The sequence below is a fragment of the Engystomops pustulosus genome, chromosome 3 (genome assembly GCF_040894005.1).
Source record: "Engystomops pustulosus chromosome 3, aEngPut4.maternal, whole genome shotgun sequence".
Classification (NCBI taxonomy): domain Eukaryota; kingdom Metazoa; phylum Chordata; class Amphibia; order Anura; family Leptodactylidae; genus Engystomops; species Engystomops pustulosus.
The window spans coordinates 71,737,634-71,765,202 of NC_092413.1; the positions used below are offsets into that span (position 1 = coordinate 71,737,634).

The 27,569-nt window shown below is 41.6% G+C and overlaps 2 protein-coding genes and 1 long non-coding RNA gene across 8 annotated transcripts in view; 1 reads left to right on the plus strand and 2 right to left on the minus strand.

The window, feature by feature from the left end:
- SERAC1 (serine active site containing 1) overlaps window positions 1-1,488 on the minus strand; it is a 117,684-nt gene extending 116,196 nt beyond the window's left edge. For both annotated transcript variants that reach the window (XM_072141048.1, XM_072141042.1), the window contains exon 1: window positions 1,362-1,488. The gene's annotated coding sequence lies outside the window, so the exon portion shown is untranslated. The remainder of the gene's footprint in view (window positions 1-1,361) is intronic.
- LOC140121455 (uncharacterized) lies at window positions 1,358-27,540 on the plus strand. 2 transcript variants are annotated; one of them, XR_011854098.1, is made up of 3 exons: window positions 1,358-1,612; window positions 26,747-26,855; window positions 27,046-27,540. It is a non-coding gene; the product is annotated as an uncharacterized lncRNA (long non-coding RNA). The 2 variants fall into 2 exon arrangements; XR_011854097.1 differs by having other exon boundaries at window positions 1,388-1,571.
- SYNJ2 (synaptojanin 2) overlaps window positions 13,184-27,569 on the minus strand; it is a 128,919-nt gene continuing 114,533 nt past the window's right edge. For 3 of the 4 annotated variants that reach the window (XM_072141040.1, XM_072141038.1, XM_072141041.1), the window contains 5 exons: window positions 27,058-27,189; window positions 26,753-26,817; window positions 24,203-24,311; window positions 18,615-18,811; window positions 13,184-16,791 (listed from right to left, as the gene is read on the minus strand). In XM_072141040.1, the coding sequence (XP_071997141.1) occupies window positions 15,793-16,791; window positions 18,615-18,811; window positions 24,203-24,311; window positions 26,753-26,817; window positions 27,058-27,189 (1,502 nt within the window). In that variant the 3' untranslated portion in view covers window positions 13,184-15,792. The remainder of the gene's footprint in view (window positions 16,792-18,614; window positions 18,812-24,202; window positions 24,312-26,752; window positions 26,818-27,057; window positions 27,190-27,569) is intronic. The other variant, XM_072141039.1, reaches the window with a different exon arrangement.

The window sequence follows — 27,569 nt, forward strand, 5'->3', positions numbered from 1 at the left end:
TCAGAAGTTACAGAGTCATGTCTAGGGGCAACTGAAATTGTGTACACCAGGACTGATAGAGACAGGTTGGACTTTATCTGTGAAATGCTGTATTTTTGTTAATAACAGTGAATTAGAGAATGTGCTATTTTGTTATCCGGAGTATATTTAAGAAACTTGTTTTCATGGGAATATCCCTTTAATGCAGCAGCCAGGCTCATCTTTCAGACCAAACGCTACACGGATGCCTCCAGTATGTGGCAGTCACATTCACCTTGGACCCTGTGAATAAGATGGCGGCTGATACCTGGTTCAAGCAGCAGAATTTTTATTTATTAAATTATTTTATTCTGTTCCATTATAAATAATGGCTGGACCATTATACAAGCTCTTACACCTCTTGTGTCACCCCTTCATCCTCATAGACTGTAAGCTCTTGTGAGCAGGGCCCTCACTCCTATTGTTCCATATGACTGTACTCTGTAATGTAGTATTTTAGTAAATAGTAAATGTCCCCTATGATTTGTAAAGCTAAGGAATATGATGGGGCTATATAATTATTATATGCCGCTGCATCGTGCACTGCTGTAGAATATAAGCCCCACCCCTCCTACATTATCCTGTGGCCACCTGCACTAGTGTACAATTGCGCTATTACCTGCATGCATTCATGCCAAGGACTGGATCACTCTGCCACCTGGCACGCCGCCTTCAAATCCCTCCACACCCAAGTGGTGATAAATCTCCCCACTTTTCTATGTAGTCCCCTGGGCCGGCTAGTGGTTTCACTAGGCCCCTGGGCAATAGAGCCTTAGTGGGCCCCTATGCAATGAACTCATGGGGCGGCATTAAAAATCCTGAAAAATATTCCCTAGTTTTTAAGTCCCAAACAGCGCTGTGATAGTTATTTTAAATACAGCCCCTTCATAGTTTAATTATCTACAACCTCATCATGGTTCTGTTACATACAGCCACCCCTCACCAGGCACTTCCAGGCACCTGGGCGATGTGGGCCCCCCAGTAGCTCTGGGCCCGGGCACTTGCCCGGGTATGCCTGCTGCTGGCGCCGACCCTGGTAGTCTCCACACCTGGTTTAGGCTTATAATAACTAAAAGATGATATTGTCATATGAGTAAGTTAGTAAAGTCGTCTTTTAAACTTTATGATCGTTTCTGTTCTGCTTAAAAGTTCAGGCATCACGAGATCAGAAGGTCTCATCTATCTCCCGGTTACTTTGTGGAAGAGAAGAAGGTAGCAAAACTACAATTCCCAGCAACACCTGGGAGTGAAATGTACAACTGACGTCGCATCTGGTAGACACCCTATAAACACTAAACAGAGACAAAGACGAGACTCCAGGTTCATAGCACACGGGGTCTTACCTTCCACACAGGAAGCACAACCCGCTACATGCAAGAAACACGGAACTGCTCACGTGACCGCAGGCGGCACCAACACCGGAAGTATTGCAAAACGCGTGACAACTAGTAGATGAATACTCACTTCCTGTCCCGCCTACCAGAGTGCTCAGCCTATGGTCGATTCTTTAACATAGGATTGTCAATTGAGACGTTTTGCAACAGATACCGCAGGTAGTAACGAAGTGAAGGAGGGAATGACATGAATAATGGTGGTGAGCAATGAGAACAGGAGATTGAGCTGTACACTGCGCCGCCTAGCGACCTGTGCCACATAGTGAATTGGCCACTAGGCGCCCCCTAGCGGTGCTATGTTACTATCTACCTAAATAAGAGCTCTGTGCAATCTACCTATAAGAATCCGTTGCTGCTCCATACATAACACTTTCCTTTGCTTGTATAGCAACTAATACAGGGGCTGCAGATGGAAAAGTCGTACTACTTACCTCATACATTATCTGGTTTTCTACATTGAAAAAGAAGGCGACTCACTCCAATATTTTAATGTTTTAAAAAAAATCCCGTAGGAATATGGTGCACCTGTTTTTTTTTTTTGGCAAATCGACCTCATTTGGTTTTTTTTTCCAGCTAAACAAAAAAAAATTGCACTAGAAAATACAATTAGTCCCACAGATAACAAAATAACAAATCTCCTTTATCTCAATCAAAAAACAAGTGGTGCACTCTGTTGGAGCTGTGCAGAGGGCACCAGATTCATGAAGAACTGGTTCCAGAAATCAGGCCCGGCGCCAGCACCCGCCCAACCCGGGCAAGTGCTGGAGGGGCCCACCCGGGCCCCCGGATCAATTGTACAAGTGTCGCTTTAAGACACTGGTCCAAGTGATCACCATCCGGCTGGCGTAGGTTTTTGGCTCCGCGCTGCTTCGGGAGCTCACCTTTCGAAACTCACCTTTCCTTGTTCCTCCAAAGCGGCGCTCTGCACTGTATGCGACAGCTCTGAAGCCGTGTCAGTCGGATCACGTCAGCGGATCACGTGTTCCGGCTCAAGAGCAGGCGGGGACAAGGAAAGTTAGTGAGTTATTTTTAATTCCTGGAGGGGGTGTAGTGTAGGGTGAGGGGGCAATGTAGCTGGTGGGGGGGCAGTGTTACATGAAGGGGAAAGGGGGGGGGAGTATGTCCTGAGGGGGGGAGGCAGTGTGTCCACAGAGGGAGGAGCGTGAGAGGCAGTGTGTCCACAGAGGGCGCCTTCCCACGTGGCGATTTTCTCGCATTTTTAAACGCATCCAAAATGAAAATGGGAGGGGGTTTGGCCAAAACGCTTATGCATTTGCAAATGCATGCGTTTCAGGCATACCCCCCTCCTACTTTCGATTTGGATGCGTTTAAAAAAGCGAGAAAAACGCCATGTGGGAAGGCGCCCAGCGGGAGGTGCAGTGTGTTCACAGGGGGAGGAGCAGTGTGGCTATGCTGGGTAGGGGTCCAGTGTGGCTACTGGAGGGCAACCCACTAAGGCTCCGTCACCCAGGGGCCCACTAAAACCTGCCAGAAATCCTGAATGTGGTGCATTCTGCTTATAGTGCAGTCTGCACTGTTCTTAGTAAATGTGACCCCCATGTGACATGGGGCGTAGTGTCAACAGTGTCAAGACTCTCAATGTAGTGACTGCTCCCTGCTGCTCTGCATTTTTTTGTGGGCCTCCCAGCAACGGATCCCTGCACTGTATTACTTCTATCATATATATGGGTCTTGCACAATATTACTTCCACACTATCCATACACCATCCGTTTTTTCACATTTGCAAAAAAAGCTGATGGGTTTCTAATCCACTTCTTGCCCTGTCCAGTTGGTTGCCTAGCAACATTTGAATAAAAAAACACTCTACATACGGATATCATGCATGTGCCGTCCATTTTTTGCGGATCCATTGACTTCTATGGATGTACATGGTCCACATGTGAGACAAAATAACGCATTCTGCAATTTTTTTTCTCACTCTCTGCACATCCATGAAAAAAAGGACATATGAACAGACCCATAGGAAACAGTGGCTCCTTTTGCCATCCGCAAAAAAAGGAAAGCACGCATGGACATTGAAAACACTCGTCTAAATGAGCTCTAAATTATACTATTTAGTATACTATTTTGTATTAACATTCCCAGGACAACTTTTACAACACATATACTACACTGTCATAAAGCACTAAAGCTTCCTAAATCTGATCAGTATTGCAATACTTTTCTGGGTAGTGTATCGCACAAAAAATTCTGGTATCGGTGCTACCCTAATTATAATCAGTGGTACACATATACTGTGAATAACATTGCCATTCCTGTTCTAAGGCAAAAACCTGTGGTGGATATATATATTTGTAATTTCACTACCTCCTCTGTGCTCAGCTATGGAGAGAAGGTATCCTGTGGTATCGGTACCCAGTGATAGCACTTATCTCAGGTATGGAGGGCAAGAATCCAGTGGTACCACCAGGGGCTAACTGGCCATATGATCCACCGGGGGAAATCAGTCTGGGGGGCCATTAAAAAAAACCCAAAAACATGAACTCACCTTTCCACCGCTACGCTGGTACAGTCCGGCCGGATGGTGGCAGCTCTGTGTGTGCCCGCGTCACACAGACTATGACGTCGTCAAGCGGCTGACGCCATAGTCTGTGAGCCGCCAGCGCTCACTGAGCTGTCACCAAGCTGTCACTTGACTGTATCAAGTAGTGGAGCTGCAGAAAGGTGAGTAGATGGTTTATTAACTGAATGTGCTGGGCTGGCTTGCTGTATACAGCTAGTGGTGGGGGGTCGGCAGGCTGTATACTGGGGGAGGCCGGCAGGGTGGGGGGGAAATCTCTTTACCACAATCCTATGTTTTTATAACTACAAGTTTTTCAACAGGGAAGATCCCCATCCATCAATTTAAACTAATGTTTTCAAATCTGATATTTAGGGTTTAGCTTTTTTTTTTTTTTAATGCAGAGTTGATTTATCATCTCTAAGGGTGGTGACATGTGTGTCGTTTTGAACCCGGTTTTAGGCCGTTTTTAAGCAGTCCATAAATGCGTTTTTTGACCGTTTTTGTCCATCTTTCGATTTAATCTTAATTAAGATAATTGGGAAAAACGGACAAAAACTGCTTAAAACCGGCCTAAAAACAGGTTCAAAACGCCACACGTGCCACCACCCTTAGAGATGATAAATCAACTCTGCATTCAAAAAAAGCTCATCCTCCATCCTGACTCTTGAAGTCTTTCCATATGGTGCTCAAAGTGATCATGATGTTCTACACAAAGAGAAATTGGGGTCACAGGTTTAAGTTTACCCTGTGGGTATGAACAAGCTCTGTAGTTTACATTCACTTAAATTCCATTTCTTATCAATGTGCAAATCCACCATTTGCTCTTACCCTGTACGTGCCCATTAAATCAGAACAGACCGGAACTCCTCCTGACCCTAATGGATTATATAGGCTTTCCCAATCTAAACGTTTATTATCAGAAAATGGTCTTCTTCAGTGATCTAGACCTCGCAAGCCTAAGGTTAAGCTAGAAGGGTTTTTAAGGCGAACAAACCTCTAAGTTGTAAGAAACTTTTTGGAGGAATTATTGCAAAGCTGATTGCTCCTCAACAAAGATTGTCAGTGGGATCATTAATTTTTTTTAATGGAAACTCATCTAATGGACTGTATTATTACTACTTATAATGTGTTTGTGTGGGTTTCCTCTGGGTCCTCCGGTTTACTCCCACACTCCAAAACATACTGGTAGGTTGATTGGATTCTGAGTCCCGTGGGGACAGGGACTGATTTGGCAAGCTCTGTGTAGTGCTGTGGAATATGTTGGCGCTGTATAAATAAAGGAATTATTATTATTCTATGTATTACAGTACTACAGTATTACTCTTCCTAGGCTGTATATTTGGACACTGCTTGGCGCTGTTTCTGCTACGGTGGAGAGGTTATAGGAAAGTCAGACTACAGGTGTGTGTTTTTGTGCAGAAAGCTGCAGTGTGATACAGTGGCAGTGTTGTGGTAATTCTGTAGCATTCTGGTGTGGAATTTGGCCGGTATCTAATGCTTGTCGAATGGCTGCAGAATTACCATTGTATAAATTCTGCAGTCATTCCACTAAGTGATCAGATAATCTTACAGAAATTAAACCTGCATCGTAATAGAAAATATAGATGTTTTGGTTCAGAAATATTGAATTCCAGACAAAAAGTTTATTAATAGTCATGAACAAATTTTATGCTTGGTGATCATATTTGTTACAATGGGTAATCAAAGCCTGGGGACAGGATTGAGGATTGCTAGAAAGGAAAATGAGTGGGTCAAAAAAGGACCAACAAAGACCCCATGCACCCAACCATATGGAGGCTGGTGATACAGCCACACAATTTCCAGGCATATCACGGTCCCCCAAAGAGGTCTATAGCACTTGGCTTTCTTTGGAGAGGCGAGGAACGCTCACCCCTCCGACCATTTGAGTGAACTCTAACATTGTATTTGGTGATATTACAGAGTGTGCACAGTGGCTATTCTAATGTTGTATTATATCTGGCTAGACATTGTAATTATGTGTGCTAATGCAAAACATCCAAATCAGTAGCTTACCGATCATCAGATGGAGTTCCAAGCCTTGCAAGGACAGCCCAACGCAGGAGAAATGTAGCAAAAGTAGAAAAATAATTCAGCACTTCAGCTTAGGTAGCATTTCCACTTTGTTATTTCAGGAACAGGCTTCAGTCTCGATAAAATCTTGTTTATTTCATCAGTTTAAAAGGAAAGACATTTTTCATTTCCAACGCGTTTCGGACGTAGCAACGTCCTTAGTTATAGCTAGTCTCTAATCTACTAGTGCATGGTTTTAAAGGTAATGGCACCTATCATGTGATAATGACATCATAGGTGGGAGCTGTACTTCATGACATACCGAGTGTTGAATGGAACAATGGATTAATAGGATCATTAATTATCCATTTGCGAATAACTGCATGCAAGTCGCATGTGAAAAACATCTATAAAATATAATATGAGCTCACTGGATCCAGATTCCATTCAAAACACAGATTTAGCAGTACTATATTTTTCATATATAAGCATTTTTTGTGCTGAAAAACTCTGCTTATACACAAGTATATTCAGTATATTTTACAGGTTACACACCACCTTATGACACATAATTATTTTATGTTCTCTGGCAAATATTATTTGCAGGTGCAGGGTGAACTAATGGGGCAAAGTATTCGCCCTTATTGGCAAACCTTGTAATGTCATGGTGGGAGTTGCAGACAATTTATTAAGAACAAAATCCCTTTTGCGATTCCATGGAGTGCTATGGCAGATACATCGACGATCTCCTCCTTATTTGGAGGGGTGATATAACTGCCATACCCTCATTTGTCCAGTATATTAACTCTAACAATTCCAACCTAAGATTCACCTTTTTTTCTCACCAGTCAGATGTCACCTTTTTAGACCTAAAATTAAAAGGGATTATGGGTCAACCAATTGTGTCTTGTACATTGGTTTTTATAGATGTGGCTCTAGGCGATGTGCTTTCATAATAGCACAGGCACAAAAATGTATCACCAGGGGCGCACCTGCCATGAGGCGAGTTGACCATCTCGCCTTGGACGGCGCGCCTCCTGCTCGACGAGGGGGTGACACCGTGCTCCCACTTCCCGTCAGACAGGACCGCGTTGCAGCCCTCCATCCGGCTGACATCGAACTCCCACCTGCCGACACTGTGATCCCATCCCCCACTCCCCGCATACTTCCGCCCCCGCCCCCCACTCCCCGCATGACTCCGCTCCTGGCTCCTCCTCCACTCCCGTCTCAACCCCAATCCTGGCTCCCGGCCCCCCCCTCCAGGCTCTCAGGTCCCGGCTCCCTGCTCCACCCACCCCCGCTCAAGCTCTAGGTTCCCCCCGCTCCCGCCCCCCTCCCCCCCGTGCTTCCGGCTCGAACACCACCCCGCCGCCACAGGACAAGGCCAATCTTATATATGTGTGTGTATATGTGTCTATATGTATATGCGTATGCATATGTGTATATTTGTGTGTTTATATGTGTATATCTATATGCATGTGTGTGTATATGTGCATAAATATGCATATGTGTGTGTATATGTGTATATATATATATATATATATGTGTGTGTGTATATGTATATATATATATGTATATGTGTGTGTGTGTATGTATATATATGTATATGCTGTATCTACTGTTTCTATATCTGTATATATGTAGTATTTGTAGTATTTGCTTCTATTTTGTACTACATGGAGGCACGCTGTATGCAGTTTATACTACATGGCGGTATGCTGTATGAATTTTATGCTACATTGCGGTATGCTGTAGCATTTTATACTACATGGCGGCATGCCGTATGCATTTTATACTACATGTCGGGACGCTGTATGCACTTTGTACTGTATGATGGCACGCTGTATGTATTTTTTACTGTATGATGGCACGCTGTATGCATTTTGCATTACTTTATTTTCACACCAAACCAATATGATGGTGGGGGGGGGCGTCTCTCTAAGGTTCGCCTTAGGCAGCAGACAGGCTTGGTTTACCCCTGCTTACCGGGACAATTCCTTTTTGTAGGGAGTGCAGAAGAGGCAGTTTCAGCCTCTAGCCCTCTTTACAGCAGCCATTTCCGCAGTTCCATGGGCTCAGATCCATGGCGGTCACCTACAGTATGTTAAGAATGTGGGATGGGAGGGATTCAAGTTTATATCAGAAAATCTTTTTTCCGTCAGAAGTATTGATTTCCCTGATAACTCCAAATCTATCTTGTGGCCTTTCCTGGAAACAGGAGAATCCAATAGTCTTAACCACAAATGCGAGCTCCTGGGGCTGGGGCGCACATGTGTAAGGTCAGCTATTTCAGGGGTCTTGGGCCAGTGCTATACTGGTGAGATCTTCAAATTTTGGGGAGCGGGTTTTGTCCAAGAAGCACTGAAGGCAGCCCTTACAGTGATTCACAATCAAGATGTAAGACTTCAGACAATAATAAGAATATACCACGGCTGTAGCTTTCTTCCTCCTTCTTCTCCCTCACAGAACAACATTTGAGGTCTCTTTTAGCAGTACACATAAAAGGTCCATAGAATATGGCAGCAGATTACCTAAACCAAACCAATCTGAAACAGGGGGTTGGTGTCTCAAGAGGGAGATCTTCCTGTTGATTACCAGCCTCTAGGGAGTTCCAGATGTGGACTTGTGCGCCACCCAGAAAAACATGTTCAAAAATTTTGTTCTCTGAACCTGCAGGACAGCCCCTCGGAGATTAGATGCTCTGTCAGTTAAGTGGCTAGCCTATGTCTTCTCTCCATTACAAGGGTCTTGAAGATCAGGCAGGATTGAATGAAAGTTATCCTGATTGCTGCCTTTTAGCCAAAGAGAGTCTGGTTTTTGGTCCAAGAGTTGTCGGTCACAGACCCATGGATTCTGCCCGATACCCCAGATCTCCTATTGCAGTCTGTTATCCCAAAAGCAACAGTTTACATCTAACGGCCTGGCTCTTGAAAGGTTGATCCTTTCTAGAAAAGGGCTTCCGCCAAGGTTATTTCCATGTTACAAAGAGCATAAAGGTTATTACCTCAAAAATTTATTTTCAGATCTTTAAACCCATCGATAATATCTCCCTTAGTACCCTGCCTTTCTTCCAAAGGTTGCATCCTGATTGCATCATTCGGAGGTATTCCTTCCTTCCTTCTGTGCTTATCCTACCTCGGATAGAGAGAATTTCATTGCTTGGACAGTAGGCGAGTTCTGAATTATTACAGAGAACCACCTCCTGAAGAAAATTTGACAGCCTCTTTATAATAATAATCTTTATTTATATAGAGCCATCAAATTCCATAGCACTTTACAAATCATAGGAGACATATACAAATATAATAATACATTACACAGTACAAACAGTCATATGGAAGAATAGGAGTGGGGCCCTGCTTGCAAAAGCTTACATTCTGAGGATGAAAGGGGTGACACAAGAGGTAAAGAACTTGTATAATGGTCCAGCCATTCTTTATAAGGGAACAGTATAAAATAATTTAATAAATAAAAATTCTGCTGCTTGAACCAGGTATCGGCCGCCATATTATTCACAGGCTCCAAGGTGAAAGTGACTGCAAAGAAACCTGGAGCTTGGTATATATCTGGTGTTTGCTGGATAACAGACCGGAGGATGACACAGGATGGTTAGTAAAAAGACAGTTGACATTTCATGCATTTAGCAAATGTGATAGGCTTGCCTGGCAGGTCGATGAGCATGAGTTGGGCGAGTTGTTGCTGCAATTGAGGTGCAGCATTATGGAGAGCTTTGTGGATGAGGGTTTATATTTTAAACTGAATGCGGAAGGAAAAAGGCAGCCAGTGCAGTGATTGGCATAAACCGGAGGCATTTGCTCCCAAAGACAAGCCTGGCTGCTGCATTAAGAATAGACTGTAGGGGTCAGCTTTATCTTGTTTGGTGGCAAGAATAAGGCATCTCCTAAACCCATAGCTAGATGGATAGGACTAGCTATAGCTTTGGCATATTCTGCAGCAAATTTGCCTATACAAGCTACATAGTCCTTTCCCCATACCTTTTTTTCGACATTACCATTTGTAAGTGGCAGGAGCATTCCTTTGGACGTAGGGTCTTTTCCTCAGTTATCCTATCCTAAGTTGTGCTCGTCTAGTCTATTCTCTCTGGTGGTGCTGTCGTGGTAAGGGGGTAATCGATAATTACGTACTGGTTATTTTCTTTCCCTGAACCATAAAAGCAGCGCTTAGTTCCCTTCCTTTTTTCCCTCACTCTTCTTTCTTGTGGTTGCTCGTGGTATAGCAATACAAGTGGGGATACATCATTCACTAGCTGAAATGTGGGAGTGGTTTAATTAACATGGTCTTGAAAGACATGTACAATTTTTATGAAAACAATGAGACGCATGAGGAGGAGAAGACTTTTCAAGTCTGGGTTTCCTGTCCTGGAGGCGGACCCTATATCTCCAGAGGTAAGAAAATTACTGGTTACTAATTACCATTATTTCATAGTATCATAGTATAAAAGGCTGGAAAAAGATGCATGTCTGTCAAGTCAACCTTTCCTCATTAGCGGTAATATTTTTTCTCTCCAGAAAGTCATCTATGCCTCTCTTGAACATGTACATAAAGTCTACCATAACAACCTCCTGGGGCAGAGTTCCATAGTCTCGCTGCTCTTAAAGAATCCCTGTCTATGGCAAAGGTAGAACCGCCTCTCCTCTAGAAGTAGAGGATGCCCCCTTGTCATAGTAGCAGGCACATGTATAAAAATATCTTTGGAGAGATCATTGTACTGCTCGTTCAGGTTTTTGTACATTGTAATGAGTTCTCCACTCAGACGTCTTTTTGTAATCTGTCCTTGTAGTCTAGTTCCCTATTAATCTTGGTTGAAAATAGAATACTAAGTAGGAAGGGGGGCATGATTAATTTTTGTATTGCAGCTGTAGGGTTGTGCTGAGGCAGAGGTCATAATTATAACATGTTGCAGGGATACCGCCAACCCATTCCAGCAGCAAAATAATATACTAAAACCAGATGTGGAGTGTAGACAAACGAGACAAGACAAATCAAACAGGGTGAGGATAGGGAAAGAGGAGTGGGGGTGTAAAGCAGCTTCCAAGTCATTCTTCAGACGTACTCACTGGGCATGACTGTACTTCCTAGTAGTTTCAGATAAAGAAATGCTAAGAGTGTGTAGTTTTAGGTAAAGAGATCCTGAAAGGCTGGAGTTAGCTGATATTTCTCCCAAGGGGCCCAAACCATGGTTGTTTTGCTGGGGTCTTGCAAGTAATCGGCCACCAGCTCCTCCATTCTACGTATATAACGGAGCTTTTGTATCTACTCCATAGTAGTAGCTGGGTGTGGGCTCTTTCAGTGTCAAGGGATCACCGTTCTCGCTGCCTTTTTGATGGAGGAGATGGTGCCCTGGCACACCGAGAGAAGGGGGACCTATGGGCTGAACTGTACGGTCTTACCAGATACATTTCTATAGGTGTCAAACACCATACGCCAGAAGACTTGTATCACCGAGCAACTCCACCAAACATGCAGAATGGATCCCACCACCTCAAGCAAATTTCTCTTATGGAGAGTGAGGGGGCACCTGTACCATCGCAATAAAATGTCATAATTCTACTCCTGCACACTGCAGGGAAGGGGAAGTTGAAGGTAGAATAAGAAGGCTTTTCCCCATTCTGCTTCGGTAAGAGTACCTGATAGTTATGTCTCCCATGCCGCCACAAACCCTGGGTTCCCCAGAGAGGGTTCGGTAAGCAGTATAACGTACAGCTGAGATAGCACGTTGGCCGGGGAAGGTGGGAGCCCAAGGAGGGCCTCTAGTACAGTAAAGGACGCCCCAAATTCGGAGCTTACATATGACGATAACTGTTGGTAATCCAGCCATGACAGAAGGATGTGTTTGGGTTTGAGGCTTGCAAGGTGTCCAATTAAGTCGTGGGAAGGTTCCCATTTATTATTATTGCGAATATACTATAATATATGCTTCTGAATTACAGTCAGTCTCCCACAGACTAATATAGGATGCTGGAAGACCGCTATGGAAGCCTTTAAAAGGCTACCAACGTATGGAGTGGGCTTGGTGCATGAGCCCTCTACAAACTCCCCTTCATGATAACTGGTCGTGAAGGGGTTAACATATATTCATTAGAACGGTTAGAGTATTATTATTATACTTACTGTATTAGTTTTAATTATTAATTACTAATTAATTAATTATTAATACTACTTCCTTCTGATCCAATAGAATAGCAAAGTGGAGTTTTCCCAAGAAACTGAGACAATACGGTGAAAATACTCACAGCTCAGCCACTTGTCTAATACAGCTGAATCCCATTGACTCAATCGAGACTAGACCGCCTGGATTGCAGCAAAAGCTAGTAGACAACTTGAAAAGATTTTGGGTCTCCGCTCCGTTCAAAAACTAAATTTCTTTTATTGAAACATATTAAAATGTAACAACATGACTATCCCTACTAAACAGCTGACATGTTTCGGGCAAAAAGAAAAATAGAATCAAAATCAATTAGCTATTACTAAAGGCATATTATTTTTCTTTTGCCCAAAATGCATCAGCTGTTTAGTAGGGATAGTCATGTCGCTGAATTTTAATAAAAGAAACAAACAATGACCTATTATATAAATATTAATTTTGGTGTGAATAAACTGGAATCATGGTTTGTGAGCACCCATGGTCTCAGCGTGTCAGATACTCTGAATATACATTTATCCCTATAACTCTGAAATTAGCACCGTATAGAAATCCAAGCGCAGTGGATTTTCAAGACAGTTGGAATTGACATACTGGGGCAGATTTACTTACCCGGTACATTCGCGATCCAGCGGCGCGTTTTCCGTCGAGGATTCCGGCGATTCACTAAGGTAGTGCTCCCGATGTCCACCAGGTGTCGCTGCTGCGCTGAAGTCCATCGGAGTTCGCCGTCCTATCTTGGGTGCAGGTAAGCACGTGTCAAGCGACACATTTAAAAAAAAAAAAATTCCACGCTTTTTCCAAATCCCTCAGGTTTTCTGACGGCCATGCCCCCGATTTCCGTTGCGTGCATGCCGACGCTGATGCGCCACAAGCCAATCGCTTGCGCCAAAAACCCGGGGCAATTCGGCGCAAATTTTCGGGAAACCCGATGAAACATAGTGTTTTGGGCCCTTAGTAAATGACCTCCACTATCTACTTTAGTGGTAGGCTTCAACAAGGTGTCACACTGTACTAGAATTTATAATGCGTAGGTCAAGAATAATCAGAGATAATAATGAAAATGTATTTTATTTAATTATTTCCTCTTACACACAGTAAAAATATAACAGGACTGGTTTTGAAAAACTGCAAGTCCGAGGAAGAAAAATATTAAAGTTACAAGTGCAGCTCATACTTGGTAGGGAAAATAAGCAGTGGTTGTAAAAAGCTTTAGGCAACCAGTATCCAAATAGTGTGCTTTACAAGTGTAAAGGGATTCTTCATATGTAACAAAATTAAACCCTGATAGCCCTTCACAAGTTTATATTTTAGAGATGAGGTGGAGGATAGCATGAAATGTGCGATTTTGATTTCTAGAATTAGAGCATACAATTTCTGTGTATATCCACATCAAATATTTTCCTGTGACATTTAATTTCTCTTATTGCATTTTCAAGATGTTTCATTTACTTTACCTGTAATGTACTAATTTTTTTGCAATATTCTCAACAGTATGTCCTTCTCAACAGAGGTCAGACTCATACTTTATAAAGTCACGGAGGCAGAGAGGACAGCACTAAAGTGAGGCTCTGGCCACCTCAGAAAGCCCGCTGGGATGACATCATACACCATCATGAAGGGGCTACTAAAGTCCTTGTACGCAGGGGTGTTCATTACAATGAGTGGGGTATTTTGAGGCTGGAAGAACTTGTCGTCAGTAATGAGCTCTCCACATCCTTGACTTTATAAAATAAATTTGCATCTCACTTTAAAGTTACAGGCAGTCCCCAGGTTACATACAAGATAGGGTCTGCAGGTTTGTTCTTAAGTTGGGTTTGTATGTAAGTCGGAACTGTATATTTTATCATTGTAATCACAGCCAGAACTTTTTTGGTCTATGTGACAATTGGAGTTTAAAAATGTTGGGTTGTCATAAAAATCAATATTAACACTAAAGCTTCATTACAGACACCTGTGATAACTGTTATAGCTGTTTATTGTAGCCTAGGACTAAAGTACAATAAACTACCAATATCCAGAGGTCCGTTTGTAACTATGGGTCATATGTAAGTCGAGTGTTCTTAAGTAGGGGACCGCCTGTATTTGTCTTGATAATGCCACAACATTGCAACATGAAAGAAACAGATCTAGAAGCTGCTACTCTGCTTGACATCATTGATTTAAAAGGTGAATTGGTGCTGGCATATAAAGTTGGTGCAGTTGTCTGGTAGAATCTATGTAGTAGCTGATGAAGCCTCTTCCTATTCTTTCTAGTCTCTGATATTTAGTAAAGTGATTCAGTGCTGTAACATTACATTGTGCCTCCTAGTGTATAGATATAAGGAATTTACAGCATGGTCCCCAGCTAGGCTGTGTTGCCATTAAAAGGCAAAATCCGCTATACAATATAATGGATTTAGAAAAAAACATTATTATGCACACCTTTCAGTTAAAACTGCATTGCAATCAGCTTTGAGGTGGTTTCAGGTGCAGTTTCATCAATTTAGCAGGTGAAAGATATAAACTGATGGGTGAATGAGATTTGTGGAGTAGGTTTCCCCTTCAATATCAAATTCACTCACTCAGATAATGTCTTTCACCAGTTAAATTGTCAAAACTGCCCCTAAAACCACCTCAAAGCTGATTGCATTGCAGTTTTAACTGCAACGTGTGACTGCACCCAAAGGGTCACTAGCTCTTTAACAAAATGCTGCAATAATCAATTATACAAGTAAAACATATCATTTTATGTATCAGAGTGTTTCCTTCTTTAATGACATTATCATCATCTCCTTTCATGTGCTTTTTCCTTTAAAATCTCAGCTAAATTCCATCTTGCTAGCACGACTCCTTGGACAGATTACTCAGCAACAAAGTCTCCTCCAAGCAGCTTTGAGGCAATTAAAACTTCAGAGACTGAAATTGCAAAATAAAAGCTATGAAATTAAGATTACAAGTCACATAATGACCAGAAGAAGTGACCACTGAGTTTTGCAGTTTACTTTAAGCTTTTTTTTTTTTTTTACTATGATTGGAGTTCCACTTTAATGTCTCCCTAACAAAGGTTTTCTAAAAAAAAAATAAAAAATGTCCCCTAAACCAGTAACAAGATAAAATAGCATACATTTATGTGAGTGTAAAAGGTTTCAAACCATAATGTTACTGTTCACATTTAAAGGCGACCTTTGACCAGGAATATAATTTTTAGCTGGTGACGGGTTCCAATAGTTTAGCAAGTTTAATTCACATTACCTAGCTCCCTGCTGGCAGTGTGTGGGGAGTCTCTTGGGAGAGGGCAGCATTGAGTAGGGAGGGGGATGGTGTGAGGAGTCACGGCTGCAGCTGCCCCCCAATTCCTGCTTGCAGGGAGCCAGGCAATGTAGATTAATCTATTATAAACTTCTGAAATTATTCAAATTGCTAACAAAGACATTGTTAAAATCATCAAAGTATAGGTTAATGGAAACTGACACCAGCTAAAAAAGACATTCCTGGTGACATGTTCGCTTTAAAACATTGCACATATTTGTCTAGGAAGGATGCCTGAAGCATCCTTCAATTGGATTTGGTTAAGAAATCATCTCCCCACACAATTAAAAATCCAAGTCAAGTTTCCAATTTGAATAAACTCTGAAAACATAAACTACACATTAAAGTTCATTTGAAATGACTGCAGTTACTAAAGAGATTCACAATTTCCTATGGGGACTGTATTATCGCTTTGTTTTTCATTTGAAAACATACCATCACTGGTGAGCTGCTCCGTGGAAGTACCAGGGTTTCTTGACTGAAATGTAACATTCTCATTAAACACTGTCCCGTCAGAAGACCAGCTTCTTTGTGGCTCTAGTGGTTCAGTAAAATTGTTCTGGTCATCACTGCTGTCCTTTGTGCTTACAGTCTGACACACAAAATCTATATTCACTAAAGTTCCTTCACTGAAACTATTGTTGTTATTTTTATTTGACATTGCATCTACTAGAGACAAACTTTCCATACTTTGTAACACCTGAAGGTGGAATGCTGCCGGAGCCGACTTCTTCCTTCGTGGGGGAACAGCCGGGAGGAAAGAATTGTTGTTTGATATCTCTTCAGACGTCATATTAGTTTGTACATTGTTGGATACGGTGGTATCACTCTGTTTCATCTCCTGAGATTTTACAATCTGGGATGGTGGTATGGTTCTTGGTTTGGGTACTGGACGGATTTTTGGAATGTTGTGATCATCGGTAGATTTTGTTTTTGCTTCTGTAACTGAAACATTTGAGGAAGTGGAAGAAACAGAAGTATCTGTCTGTAATGTGGTGCTGAGGACTGGATGAGGTACCTGACCATGTCCAGTTTTTATATGTGACTCATTACTGGATTCCGATTTTCCACTGGTGTGAAGTGGATATCCCAAGTCTGAAGATTCTGCATTATTTAAGGTTAGATGGCTTGCATCTTTATTTGCAGATTCAAGATCTAATGTGATAAGATCATCTCTCTCCAAATTAGGTTTTACTATCAGATTAGTACTTGAATCAACTAGAAATAAGGACGGCTGTTTTGGTTTAAGGGGAACTTTGGGTGGAGGTCTTAATGGTAATACAGTATCGGAGATATCCATTTGATGTGCTAGTATAGGATGTTCTGCAGCTGGCTGTTGAAACCCTTCCATTTTCTGTTCTTGATTTAACTATTAAAGGGAAAATAAATACTTAATTGCATTGTACAGAAACCACAAAATAAACATGAAATTAGTTCTCCAGAATAGCTGCTTACTTCCAGTACAACCATCATGTGTCACTAAATTTTTAGTTTGTGCCATTGGAGGCATGATTGGCATCAGTGGAAAGATTTTCCTTGAACATATAAATGAAAGCTAATTTGCATTCCTTTACTAGAATTCATAGTGGAGCATGCATGGCCTATAAGGCCCCTTTCATACACACTTACACGGCAGCCGTGTGTTAGCCATACGAACGGCACCTAGCATATGGCTGCCATAAAAGTCCATTGTATCTTTTTTCCAGCGACAGCACAGTACGGTGACACACACAAGTGGTCGTGGGAAAAAAAAATCTATCTTTTTCTGTATATACAGCCTGGCTGCACACATTCCTATGGAGAAGGAAGGGGAGAACTAACTTCTCCACCTCTCCAGCCAAATGCATGCCACACCAGAGTCCTGGCCAAGGCATAGCATACGTTCGTGTGAAGCAGTCAAAGTCTTCGCAAGGAGACATGTCTACTCTCCTAACCTGATGTTTATTTGATTGGTACATAACTGGAAGAAGATTAGAAACTTTTATTTTAGCCTTTTAATGACAGGGCTAAGAGGAGGCACCTTCATAACAAAATCTAATTTTTATTTATTGGATTTCTATAGCGATTACCTCTTTCCTGGTCTTATTTTTCTTATGAAGCAAATAACTTCTACCGTATATACTCAAGTATAAGCCAAGTTTTTGGCACAATATTGGCTTCTACTTGAGTCAATAAAAAAAATTAACACTGTACTCTCCTTTCCAACGCTCCCGCAGGTCCTTTTCTTGCTTTCGATGCTCCAGTGCCTCTTCGGGTCCTTCCTTTCCTCTTCGGGTCCTTCCACCCTTCTTCGGGTCCCCTTGTGATGCTGGCGACTCACAAACAATGACGTCGGCAAGTTGCTGACGTCATTGTGTGTGCAGGCCGTGCACAAAGAGCGAATGGACCCGAAGAGGCACCAGAGCATCTGAAGCAAGAAGAGGAACTGCAAGGGGTGTCGGAAAGGGGAAATCAGGTTTAATTTTTTTTTTGTATTAAAAGCTTGCTATATTCGCGACAGGGGCTGGCCGGCTATATACTGCGAGGGTAGGGGCTGGCCGGCTATATACTGCGAGGGCAGGATCTGGCAGGCGATATACTGCGAGGGCAGGATCTGGCAGGCTACATACTGCGAGGGCAGGATCTGGCAGGCTACATACTGAGAGGGCAGGATCTGGCAGGCTACATACTGAGAGGGCAGGATCTGGCAGGCTACATACTGGGTGGGCAGGAGCTGGCAGGCTACATACTGGGTGGGCAGGAGCTGGCAGGCTATATACTGGGGGGTAGAAGCTGGCAGGCTATATACTGGGGGGTAGAAGCTGGCAGGCTATATACTGGGGGGTAGAAGCTGGCAGGCTATATACTGGGGGGTAGAAGCTGGCAGGCTGTATACCGGGGGATATAGGCTGGTCAGTTTTATACTGGCTGGAGGCTGTGACCAATGCATTTCCCACCCTTGGCTTATACTCAAATTAATTGGTTTCCCAGTTTTTTGTGTTCAAATTAGGTACCTCAGCTTATACTAGTCTATATACGTAAAATATACATATTTTTTAATAATTAGTTTTCCTCAGTTTTACTAGGATGTGTGAGAAACTGTAGTAATCTGTAATTGGATGCAAGAATACAAAACAGATTTTATCACATAGTTAATGGTGAAAATGTATTTAGACAACACTCAAAAGCCCCTTTAAAAATAACAGAACTTACTTCAACATTGACAGTACATCTTTGATGGGGAACTGGTCTTGTACTGGGCACCTTTGGAGGAGGTCTATGTGGAACGAGCACTGCCTCGGCTTCTAGTGAGTAAGTATGAGACACTTTGAGGGGTAGCAAATTGGGGTCTGCTTTCGGAAAACTCTGATTGCGATGAAGTCCGGTTTTTACACCTTGGTCTTGTTTTTCTGTAATATATATTCCAATATGACACATTTTATTAGCCAAAGCTTCATACAATTGTGAAGAAACAATTTCAAGATTCAAACTGTCCGTTCAGTATACACTGACAGAACTGCTTGTTGTATTTTACTTATGTTATTATGATGTGATATTCAAATTACTGTACACACGTTTGTACTTTCCACTACAAAATAATGCAAAATAAACAGGTTGCGGTCTCACGCTTAATATTAATACTACTGCATCTGTCTGCTCAAATAGAATAGCAAAGGTTAATTTTTCAGAAGAAACTGATACACAGACCTATGAGCCAGATATCTCGTTATAAATATGCACTATTGTACTATTGTAGCTGGAATCAGTGCGTCTGATTCTCCGAGTATTCGTTTATCCCTATACCCCTGATTTTGGAACCATAAAGAAATCAATGGCGCAGTGGTTTTCCACTAAACAATATATATGGTTTTGATAATACTTGAACAGTGTCTACTATTGCATTTGTTTTTACTCATAGCTAATCAAAAGGCAAAACATTTTCTATTTTATTGTTTGGATAGTGGGTTTGATTTTTATTGGGAAAAATGTGCTAGTAGAACCATTTCCAATTTCTGGGATGTAATTGGAAAATAAACTTGGAAAATAACTTGGAAAAGTTAAACTCCAATAACTTTAATCTCACAGCATTTTTGAGGGATTCCAGCAATACCACAATTGCAGAGTTTTTTGCTCCACAGAATGACTAGCTCAGATAAGGAATAGAACATTTCTGAAGGTTACAACAGTCATCAATCAGTATGCAATGTACAGACATTTGCTTTGAATCACTTTAGCACATCTAAGTCCAGAGGACATCACTAGTCTCTCGCACTGCTCTGGTGTGATTTTGTTCCACTCTTCTTTCAGTCTCTTCCACAGTTCTGTGACTGTTATGGCCAAAAAAAAACCTCAACTTTGTCACCATGGATTTTCCAGAGGTTTTCTATTGGGCTTAGATCAGGACTCTGGGCCTGAACATTTCATTTCAATGTTTTCTGATTCAAGAACCTGCATTACCCATGCACGAGAACAGCCAGAGAGTGACGTTGGTGAGAGTTGACAGGGGTGGGAACTGCCAGATGTCAGCAGGATGGTCGGCAGAGCAAACAGCAGTCAGAAGGTGACTGCTTTGTCCAACTACCCCACCTCCTTGAATGCATCTTAGCCAGGATTAAAAGTACTTTTTTGACCCCTTGACTCTGAAACCAGTTTTCGCCTACGTGCCCAGGGCCAATTTTTAGAATCCAACAGGTTTTATTATAAACGTATTTTAACTTTGGAACGCTTTAACATCCAGGGGATTTAACAATAGTTTTTTCCTAATACATTATACTTTGTTAGTTGAAAAATTTGGGTGACATGTTTTGTGTTTAGCTTAAATTTTTCTGCTTTACACCTTCATACCACCCAAATAACATGATGGCAATCAATCATTTACCAAATATCTGCTTCATGCTGGCGTGATTGTTTATATGTCCTCTTATTTTTCTAGGATATTATGAGGCTTAAAACTTTACATGCAATTTTACACATTTTCATGAAAATCACCAAAACTTATTTTTTAACATACGAGAGACTTTGAGAGGTTTAAATAACAGTAAAACCTCATAAATTTCCTAATTATAGAAACTATACCCCTTAATGTATGTACAAGAACTTTAAGAAAGTCTGTTAACTCTTTAGATGTTTCATATGGGTTTCATAGGGAACCTGTCAACAGGGATCTCATTGTCACTAAAGACAGGTTACAGAAGCCCATCACACCTGTATTGCAAAAAGGTCTTTCTGCCTTCTCTAAACATTTGTATTACAATATAATTGTGTGTTATAACTTTCAGTATATACTAGAGTATAAGCCGACCTGCGTATAAGCCGAGACCCCTTAATTTTACCACCAAAACTGGGTAAACCTATTGACTCGAGTATAAACCGAGGGTGGGAAATGCATTGGTCACATTCTCCCCAGTATATAGCCAGGCAGCCCAAAGTAGCATATGGCCAGCCAGCCCCCCAGTAGCATATAGCCAGCCAGCCCCCCAGTAGCATATAGCCAGCCAGCCCCCCCAGTAGCATATAGCCAGCCAGCCCCCCAGTAGCATATAGCCAGCCAGCCCCCCAGTAGCATATAGCCAGCCAGCCCCCCAGTAGCATATACCCAGCCATCCCCATCATGTCGTATACAGCCAGCCCCATGTAGTATACAGCCAGCCCCATGTAGTATACAGCCAGCCCTATGTAGTATACAGCCAGCCAGAAAGCACATAAAAAACAAACAAAGTTACATACTCACCTTTGGGCCCGGAGCAGCTCCCCTTCTTTCTTCTCCTTGATGTATTAGCTGGCAGAGACACGTCCACCCAATCTGCCAACTGGCGCACACTATGACGTCATCAGTGGCGACACCGCCCCATCATAGCGTGTGCCGGCCGGCAGATTGCGTGGACGTGTCTCTGCTGGTTAATACATCAAGGAAAAGAAAGAAGAGGAGCCACACCAAGTATCGGGGACGCCAGAGGGTGAGTATGTAAGTTTAGTGTTTTATTGACTCGTGTATAAGACGAGGTGAGGTTTTTCAGCGCATTTTTTGTGCTAAAAAACTCGGCTTATACACGAGTATATATATTGCACCCTGACAGAATCTCCTGTGTAGACCCAGGGGTTGGCTTTGGTTTTGATGCATTTAAAAAACAACAACATGTGAATTGTCTTTGCTGCAGACTGCTCAGCTCTTGGCCCTCACTTCTGTGCCCCTGTACAGCTCCTCCATCTCCCACTGTTTTCAGCTCACCACACTGACCTGTACAGGAGCACAAAGGTATGGGGGGCCAAGAGCTGTGCAGTCTGCAGCACAGACAAGTCACATATTGGTTTTTGCATCCAAACCAAAGCCAACCCCTGGGACTATACAGAGGATTCTGTCAGGGTGCAATTTAAGTTATAACACACAATTATGTTCTGCTTTATCTAAACAAATGTTCAGATAAAGCAGAAAGGCATATTTGCAATGCAGCTGTAATGGGCTTTTGTAACCTGTCTTTAGTGAAAATGAGGTCCATGGTGACAGGTTCCCTTTAAAACAGAATGGATGTGCAATTAAGAAATTGTAATTTTTTTGGCCCAAACATTAAACATTCACAATAAACTAAATGATAAAAAGGTCTACACACAATGGGCATACAACAGGGCATAGAATGGAAGGAGTGGCATTCAGAGCAGATTTACAGTGTCATATTATACAGGCTATACAATTTTTTTTTCTTTAGCAATGTGGACATTTAAGGAATTATTTTCTGAAGGTGATCAGATGTTCTATTCAGATACTATATTCTGAGGTGTCTATAGATTATTCATGAGATTTTTTTTTAACTCTTTCTGAGTGGAGGACAATAAAATCATTAATACTTGTTTACATTTTTCAGCCCATTTTTTTTGCTGTTCACCGTACCATATAAATAATAGTTTATATTTATTCTATGGGTCGCTATGTTTATGGGAATTTACATTGTTTTTTCAAATTTTGCCCAATTTATCAGAATAAAAGCTATATTGGATAAAATATCATTATCATGTTTCCGTAGGTACAACTTTAGCAGTTTTCAGTTGACAAAGCTAGATAAAGGCTTGTTTATTGTGTGTCAAATTAATTTTTCATTAATTCCATCCACAAAAAATGTTCTAAAATGTGATCTAAAATGATACCACTGAGAAAATAATTGTTAATTATTATTAATAATTTTTTGACAAGTTTTCCGACAAGTATTCTTTTTACAGGGGTTTTTTGACAGGTCAAATAATGCTGCAGATTTAATTGTACAGATTGTTACAGACACAATAATACTAAATATATTTTTTTGTGTTTTTTATTGTTATTTAAATGGTTTTTTTAATGTACTGTATATATACACATATACAGTATATACAAACTAAACTCCATTTACTGAACTAACTATGGGGAGGTAATAAATGGTTTTATTCCACTGGGGGAAGGCATTATCACAGGTTTTTTTATTACGTACTAGCAATGTGTAACAAGCACACACTGCTGCTGAGCTGGCTTATACTGACATGGAGAAAGAAGATAGGGTAGGCAGCTAAACAAAGTTATAAAAAATTACAAACTTTCCTGTGAACACCATGATAAATTCATCATGGTGTTAACAGATGGCTGCTGAGCAACCAGCACTGATCGCTAAAGCAGCATAGAGGAGTGCTGTCAGCGCTCCACGTATATTAATGAGCTGATGGGTTCCCTTTAAGGTTTTTGGACCCCTCCTTTCAAAAGCCATAACTTTAGAATTTTCAGTTTACAGAGCTTTATGAAGGGTTGTGTTTGGCGTTACAAATTGTACTTCCAAGTGTCAGCTTTTATGGTCTCTACTGTGCATTCTAAGAGACACATTCCCTTTATTCTTTGGGTCAGTACAATCATAGCGATAACAAATTTATATAGGTTTTATTATGTTTCTATATATTAAAAAATGTTAATTTTTGTACAAATGTGAAACAATATCAGAAAACCACATTGGGTGCATTCACACGTGCTTTCTGACGCATGCCTTTTCATGTTACTGAGCATTTTCCAGCTTAACACAGCTGGTTACACTTAAGCAATAAAAACGCTTTCAAAGCTGGAAAACGCATAGTAACATAAAAACGCATGCATTTTAGACGCAAGCTTCAGAATGCATGCGTCAGGACACAACGTGTGAATGCACCCATTGTCTGATTTTTAAAGAATTTACTTGCAAATTATGCTGGGAAATAAGTATGTGGCCACCTACAACTTCTTCTTTAAAATGTGCCTCTGTCCTCCACTCATTAACTGTAGTAATGGCTCCTGTTTGAGCTTGTTATCAGTATAAAAGATACCTGTCCACAACCTCAAACAGTCTCACTCCAAACTCCACTATGGTGAAGACCAAAGAGCTGTTAATGGACACCAGACACAAAATTATAAACCTGCACCAGGCTGGAAAGACTGAATCTGCAATAGGCAAGCAGCTTAGTGTGAAGAAATCAGCCGTGGGAACAATAAGTAGAAAATGGAAGACGTATAACACCACTGATAATCTCCATCGATCAGGGGCTCCACTCAAGATCTCATCCCGTGAGTTCAAAATGATCACAATAACGATGAGCAAATATTCCAGAACCACACGGGAGGGGGAGGGGGGGGCATAGTGAATTTCCTGCAGAAAGCTGGGACCTGGAGGGCTCAGCCTGTAAAGCCTTCTTCATATATCTGTTGTGGAACTGTGACATATATATCTGTCAGGTGTCGTTAATGTTTTAAAAAAATTCACAAATCTATTATAGAGGGTATGTTTTTATATAACATACTAGTTGAACACACTCTTCACCTTTCTTTGAATCCATCAGCCATTTAATGGTTTCTTCTGCTTCTTGTGCTGTTGTAGTTTTAATTTGTTTCACATTATAAGGTTTGCTGATCCCAGATTTATCCTTTGGCTGTAAAGAAGTTTAAAAAGTTTAGTTACTACAGTTTACAAACGAATAACTTAATGTTCAACCTACCCTCTGAAAAAAATGTTAAAGGGAACCCTTTTTCTGGCTCCCCCATGTACCTGTCAAGAATAGTGTGCACATTGCAAAACAGTTGTAAAGTGAAATTGCCTTTTCCGTAATAAAAACAAAAGTTGGATTAAAGTTTACCTTTCTGTATGCAGAGCAGTGTCCCTAGTCCAATGGGAGTGGCCAGTTAGGAGTGGGACAGACATGTATGACGTCCCTACGGGGGACGCGGCGGGGAAGGGGATATAGGAGGTTTTTTAAAATTTGAAATTGTTGCATGATGAAGCAGTATCCAGAGGGTCGAGGGGGTGGGGACCACTCCTCACTGGCCCCTCCCATGGAACTAGGGACACATAAAGGTAAACTTTGATCTAACGTTTTTTACTGAAAAAGCCATGGACATGGAGGAGCCAGAAAAAGGTCCCCTGATGACAGGTTCCCTTTAACTGAGCAGTGAAATTCAGATTAATTTGGCCAAAGAAAAAGCTTTTCATATCAACCTTTAAAATTATGTCCATGAGTCTCAGTGATTACCTTAGGCTCCTCCTTGATCTTGCTTTAGAGGCTTTCAAAATGTCCTTCCTCAGCACTTATGCAGCAAGCCCTTCCTGCTCACTGCACAATTGTCGAGGGTGCTGGGGGAGGGTGAGACAGGGTAACAGTCTGTAAAGCCAGGTTGCAGAGGGGCTAGGGCAGTGGTGGCGAACCTATGGCACGGGTGCCAGCGGTGGCACTCAGAGCCCTTTCTGTGGGCACTCAGGCCATTGTCCAAGGACAGAGTTCACCAAACACTGAATCTTCCTGCAGCCCCAGGCAACCCAAGAGATGCTGCTCTCAGTGCGAAACACTTTATTGGATGTTTGGTAAGAAAGTATTGACAAAACTGCATTATCTTTGGAGGTCATCCTCCTGGACCCACCATTTTTCCTGTACAGAGAGACCCTGAAGAGAAGGTACAATAAGAGTCTGAATTTGCCCTCTTCTGTCAACCGTATTGGTGGCCTCAGGCGGCCGATACAATTGAAAGATGTGGAAGAACAAGTAGCAATAATTTACTGCTTAAAAGTCCATGTTGGCACTTCACTGTAAATAATTGGTTTTTGGTTGTAGTTTGGGCACTCTGTCTATAAAAGGTTCACCATCACTGGGCTAGGGTAACCCCTCAGCTTGTTACCATAATTTAAAAAGTTCAGTCAGTGTCTGAATCTATGAACTAAAACTTGTTGTTGTTGTCAGAACAGTTTTTTTGAGATAAAGAGCATCAAACCTCAAGAACAACAAAACCATAGAAAAATGTAATAAACTCCAAAATAGCAACACAATTTCCATTATTTCCTCAAGCAGACTACATTACACTGATAAACAAGGCACTTAATAAATCTTTTATTTTCAAGGCGATAATATAGCACAGAAAAAATATTTAACGAATAGGTCTGTAGTAGTAGCATAATGCACTCCAAATTAAGTACTGTAGCTGGACCTAATGCACTCCTGTTTAAGATTTCACTGCATAATCCCTCATCTCTGCTGTGAACCACTGCTGTAGTGGGCTTCTGGTTAGATATTAGAGGGAGGAGAGGATAAAAGAAGTCAGCAGCTTCACACCCCCAGTGCTCTAAATCCAGCCACAAACCTGGAATATAAATGTATTTTTACAGTCCCGCGGCTACTAACAAAGCAAATAACACAAACAAAGGTATGGTTACACATTTTCCAGGGCTACTACTTAACACTCCAGCTTTGTATGGTCAAAACTGGCAGATTCCCAGATTCAACACAGGCCTAAGGATCAATGGAATACATTCCGGATAAATTAAAGGTATGAGGAAGGTTAGGTCAGTACCAGAATCAACAGTCTAGAGCAGTGGTGGCGAACCTATGGCACAGGTGCCGGAGGTGGCACTCGGAGCCCTTTCCGTGGGCACTCAGGCCTTCACCCCAACACAGAGTTTGCCAGATAGGACTTAAGGCTTTCTCCTGTGATCAGTACAGCCCAGGATGTGCCATGCTTAGAGCTAATTTAAAGCGACACCTCCTTGGCTGCCAGGACTCCAGGAGGAGCGAGAAGGTATGGATAGAGATGGATTGTCACTGGAAATCCTGCTCTGGGTCCCCTGATTGTTCCTCTTCAGGGGATCCTGGAGGGAAGCTGCAATGCAAATTTCTCCATCATCTTTCTATTTTGTTGGTGAACTCAGGACGCCAATACGATTAAAACCTGTGATATAGTAGGGATCAACAAGGTTTGTGACTAATGGCCTAATTTTATTAGGCCATGTGCCATTTCAGTAGTGTACAAATGTAATAAAGATTGTAAGTTAGAAGGATAGGTCTACCAATACAAAATTATTAACTTAGCCCTCATCACAAAGACTCACAGGATGATGCGGCGCACCAGGGAGAAGCTTAGCCGACGGCTGATTGGATGCTGGAATGCTGTTTTCTGCCAGAAGAAGAATAATTTATGTAAAAATTAACCAAGTAAGATGGTATTTCTTATTCACACTCTTTCTGATATTATCACTATTAGGTTCTATTTATTTCGTGAACATGAGTTCTCTAAACTCGAGTAGATTTTAATACTGTATAAAAACTTGTTTACAATGATTCAAAATGTTCATAATTTAAGTTAAATACTATATTAACATTTATTCTGTGTCATTTGCATAAGGAACTCTCTTACTCGGGGGCGGAGGCCTCTGTGGTGGACGTGAAGGAGGCCTGTTGGGAACCGACAGCGATCTGCTTGGAGAGCGAGAGCGAACCTCTCCAATATCCTGTAGCTCCTTTTTTAAAGCCAACAAATCTGCATCATCTATTTATATAAAATATAACAAATTTAATTAGCTTAGAGACATAGTAGTATAACAGTAAGTCTCCTGCACTTATCACTGTAATTAAACTTTTTGGAGAAGCAAAAACACAGAGACCAGATATAAGGAGAAGTGCAACTTCTTACACCTGGATAATATCTCACTAGTTGATTCAGATTTCTGATGAGAAGAGAGAAGCATCAGGTGAATTATTTTTCGAGTCTGTAAGGAGTTAAGGTACTTAAACTGCCTCTCCTTATCTTTATTCTCTCTGTGCATGGGACGCATTGTCCATCAATATAATGCATTTCAAAGTTTACTATTATCACTTGATTTATGAAATAAAATTTCAAGTTATGAACCATTAACATTACTATCTATA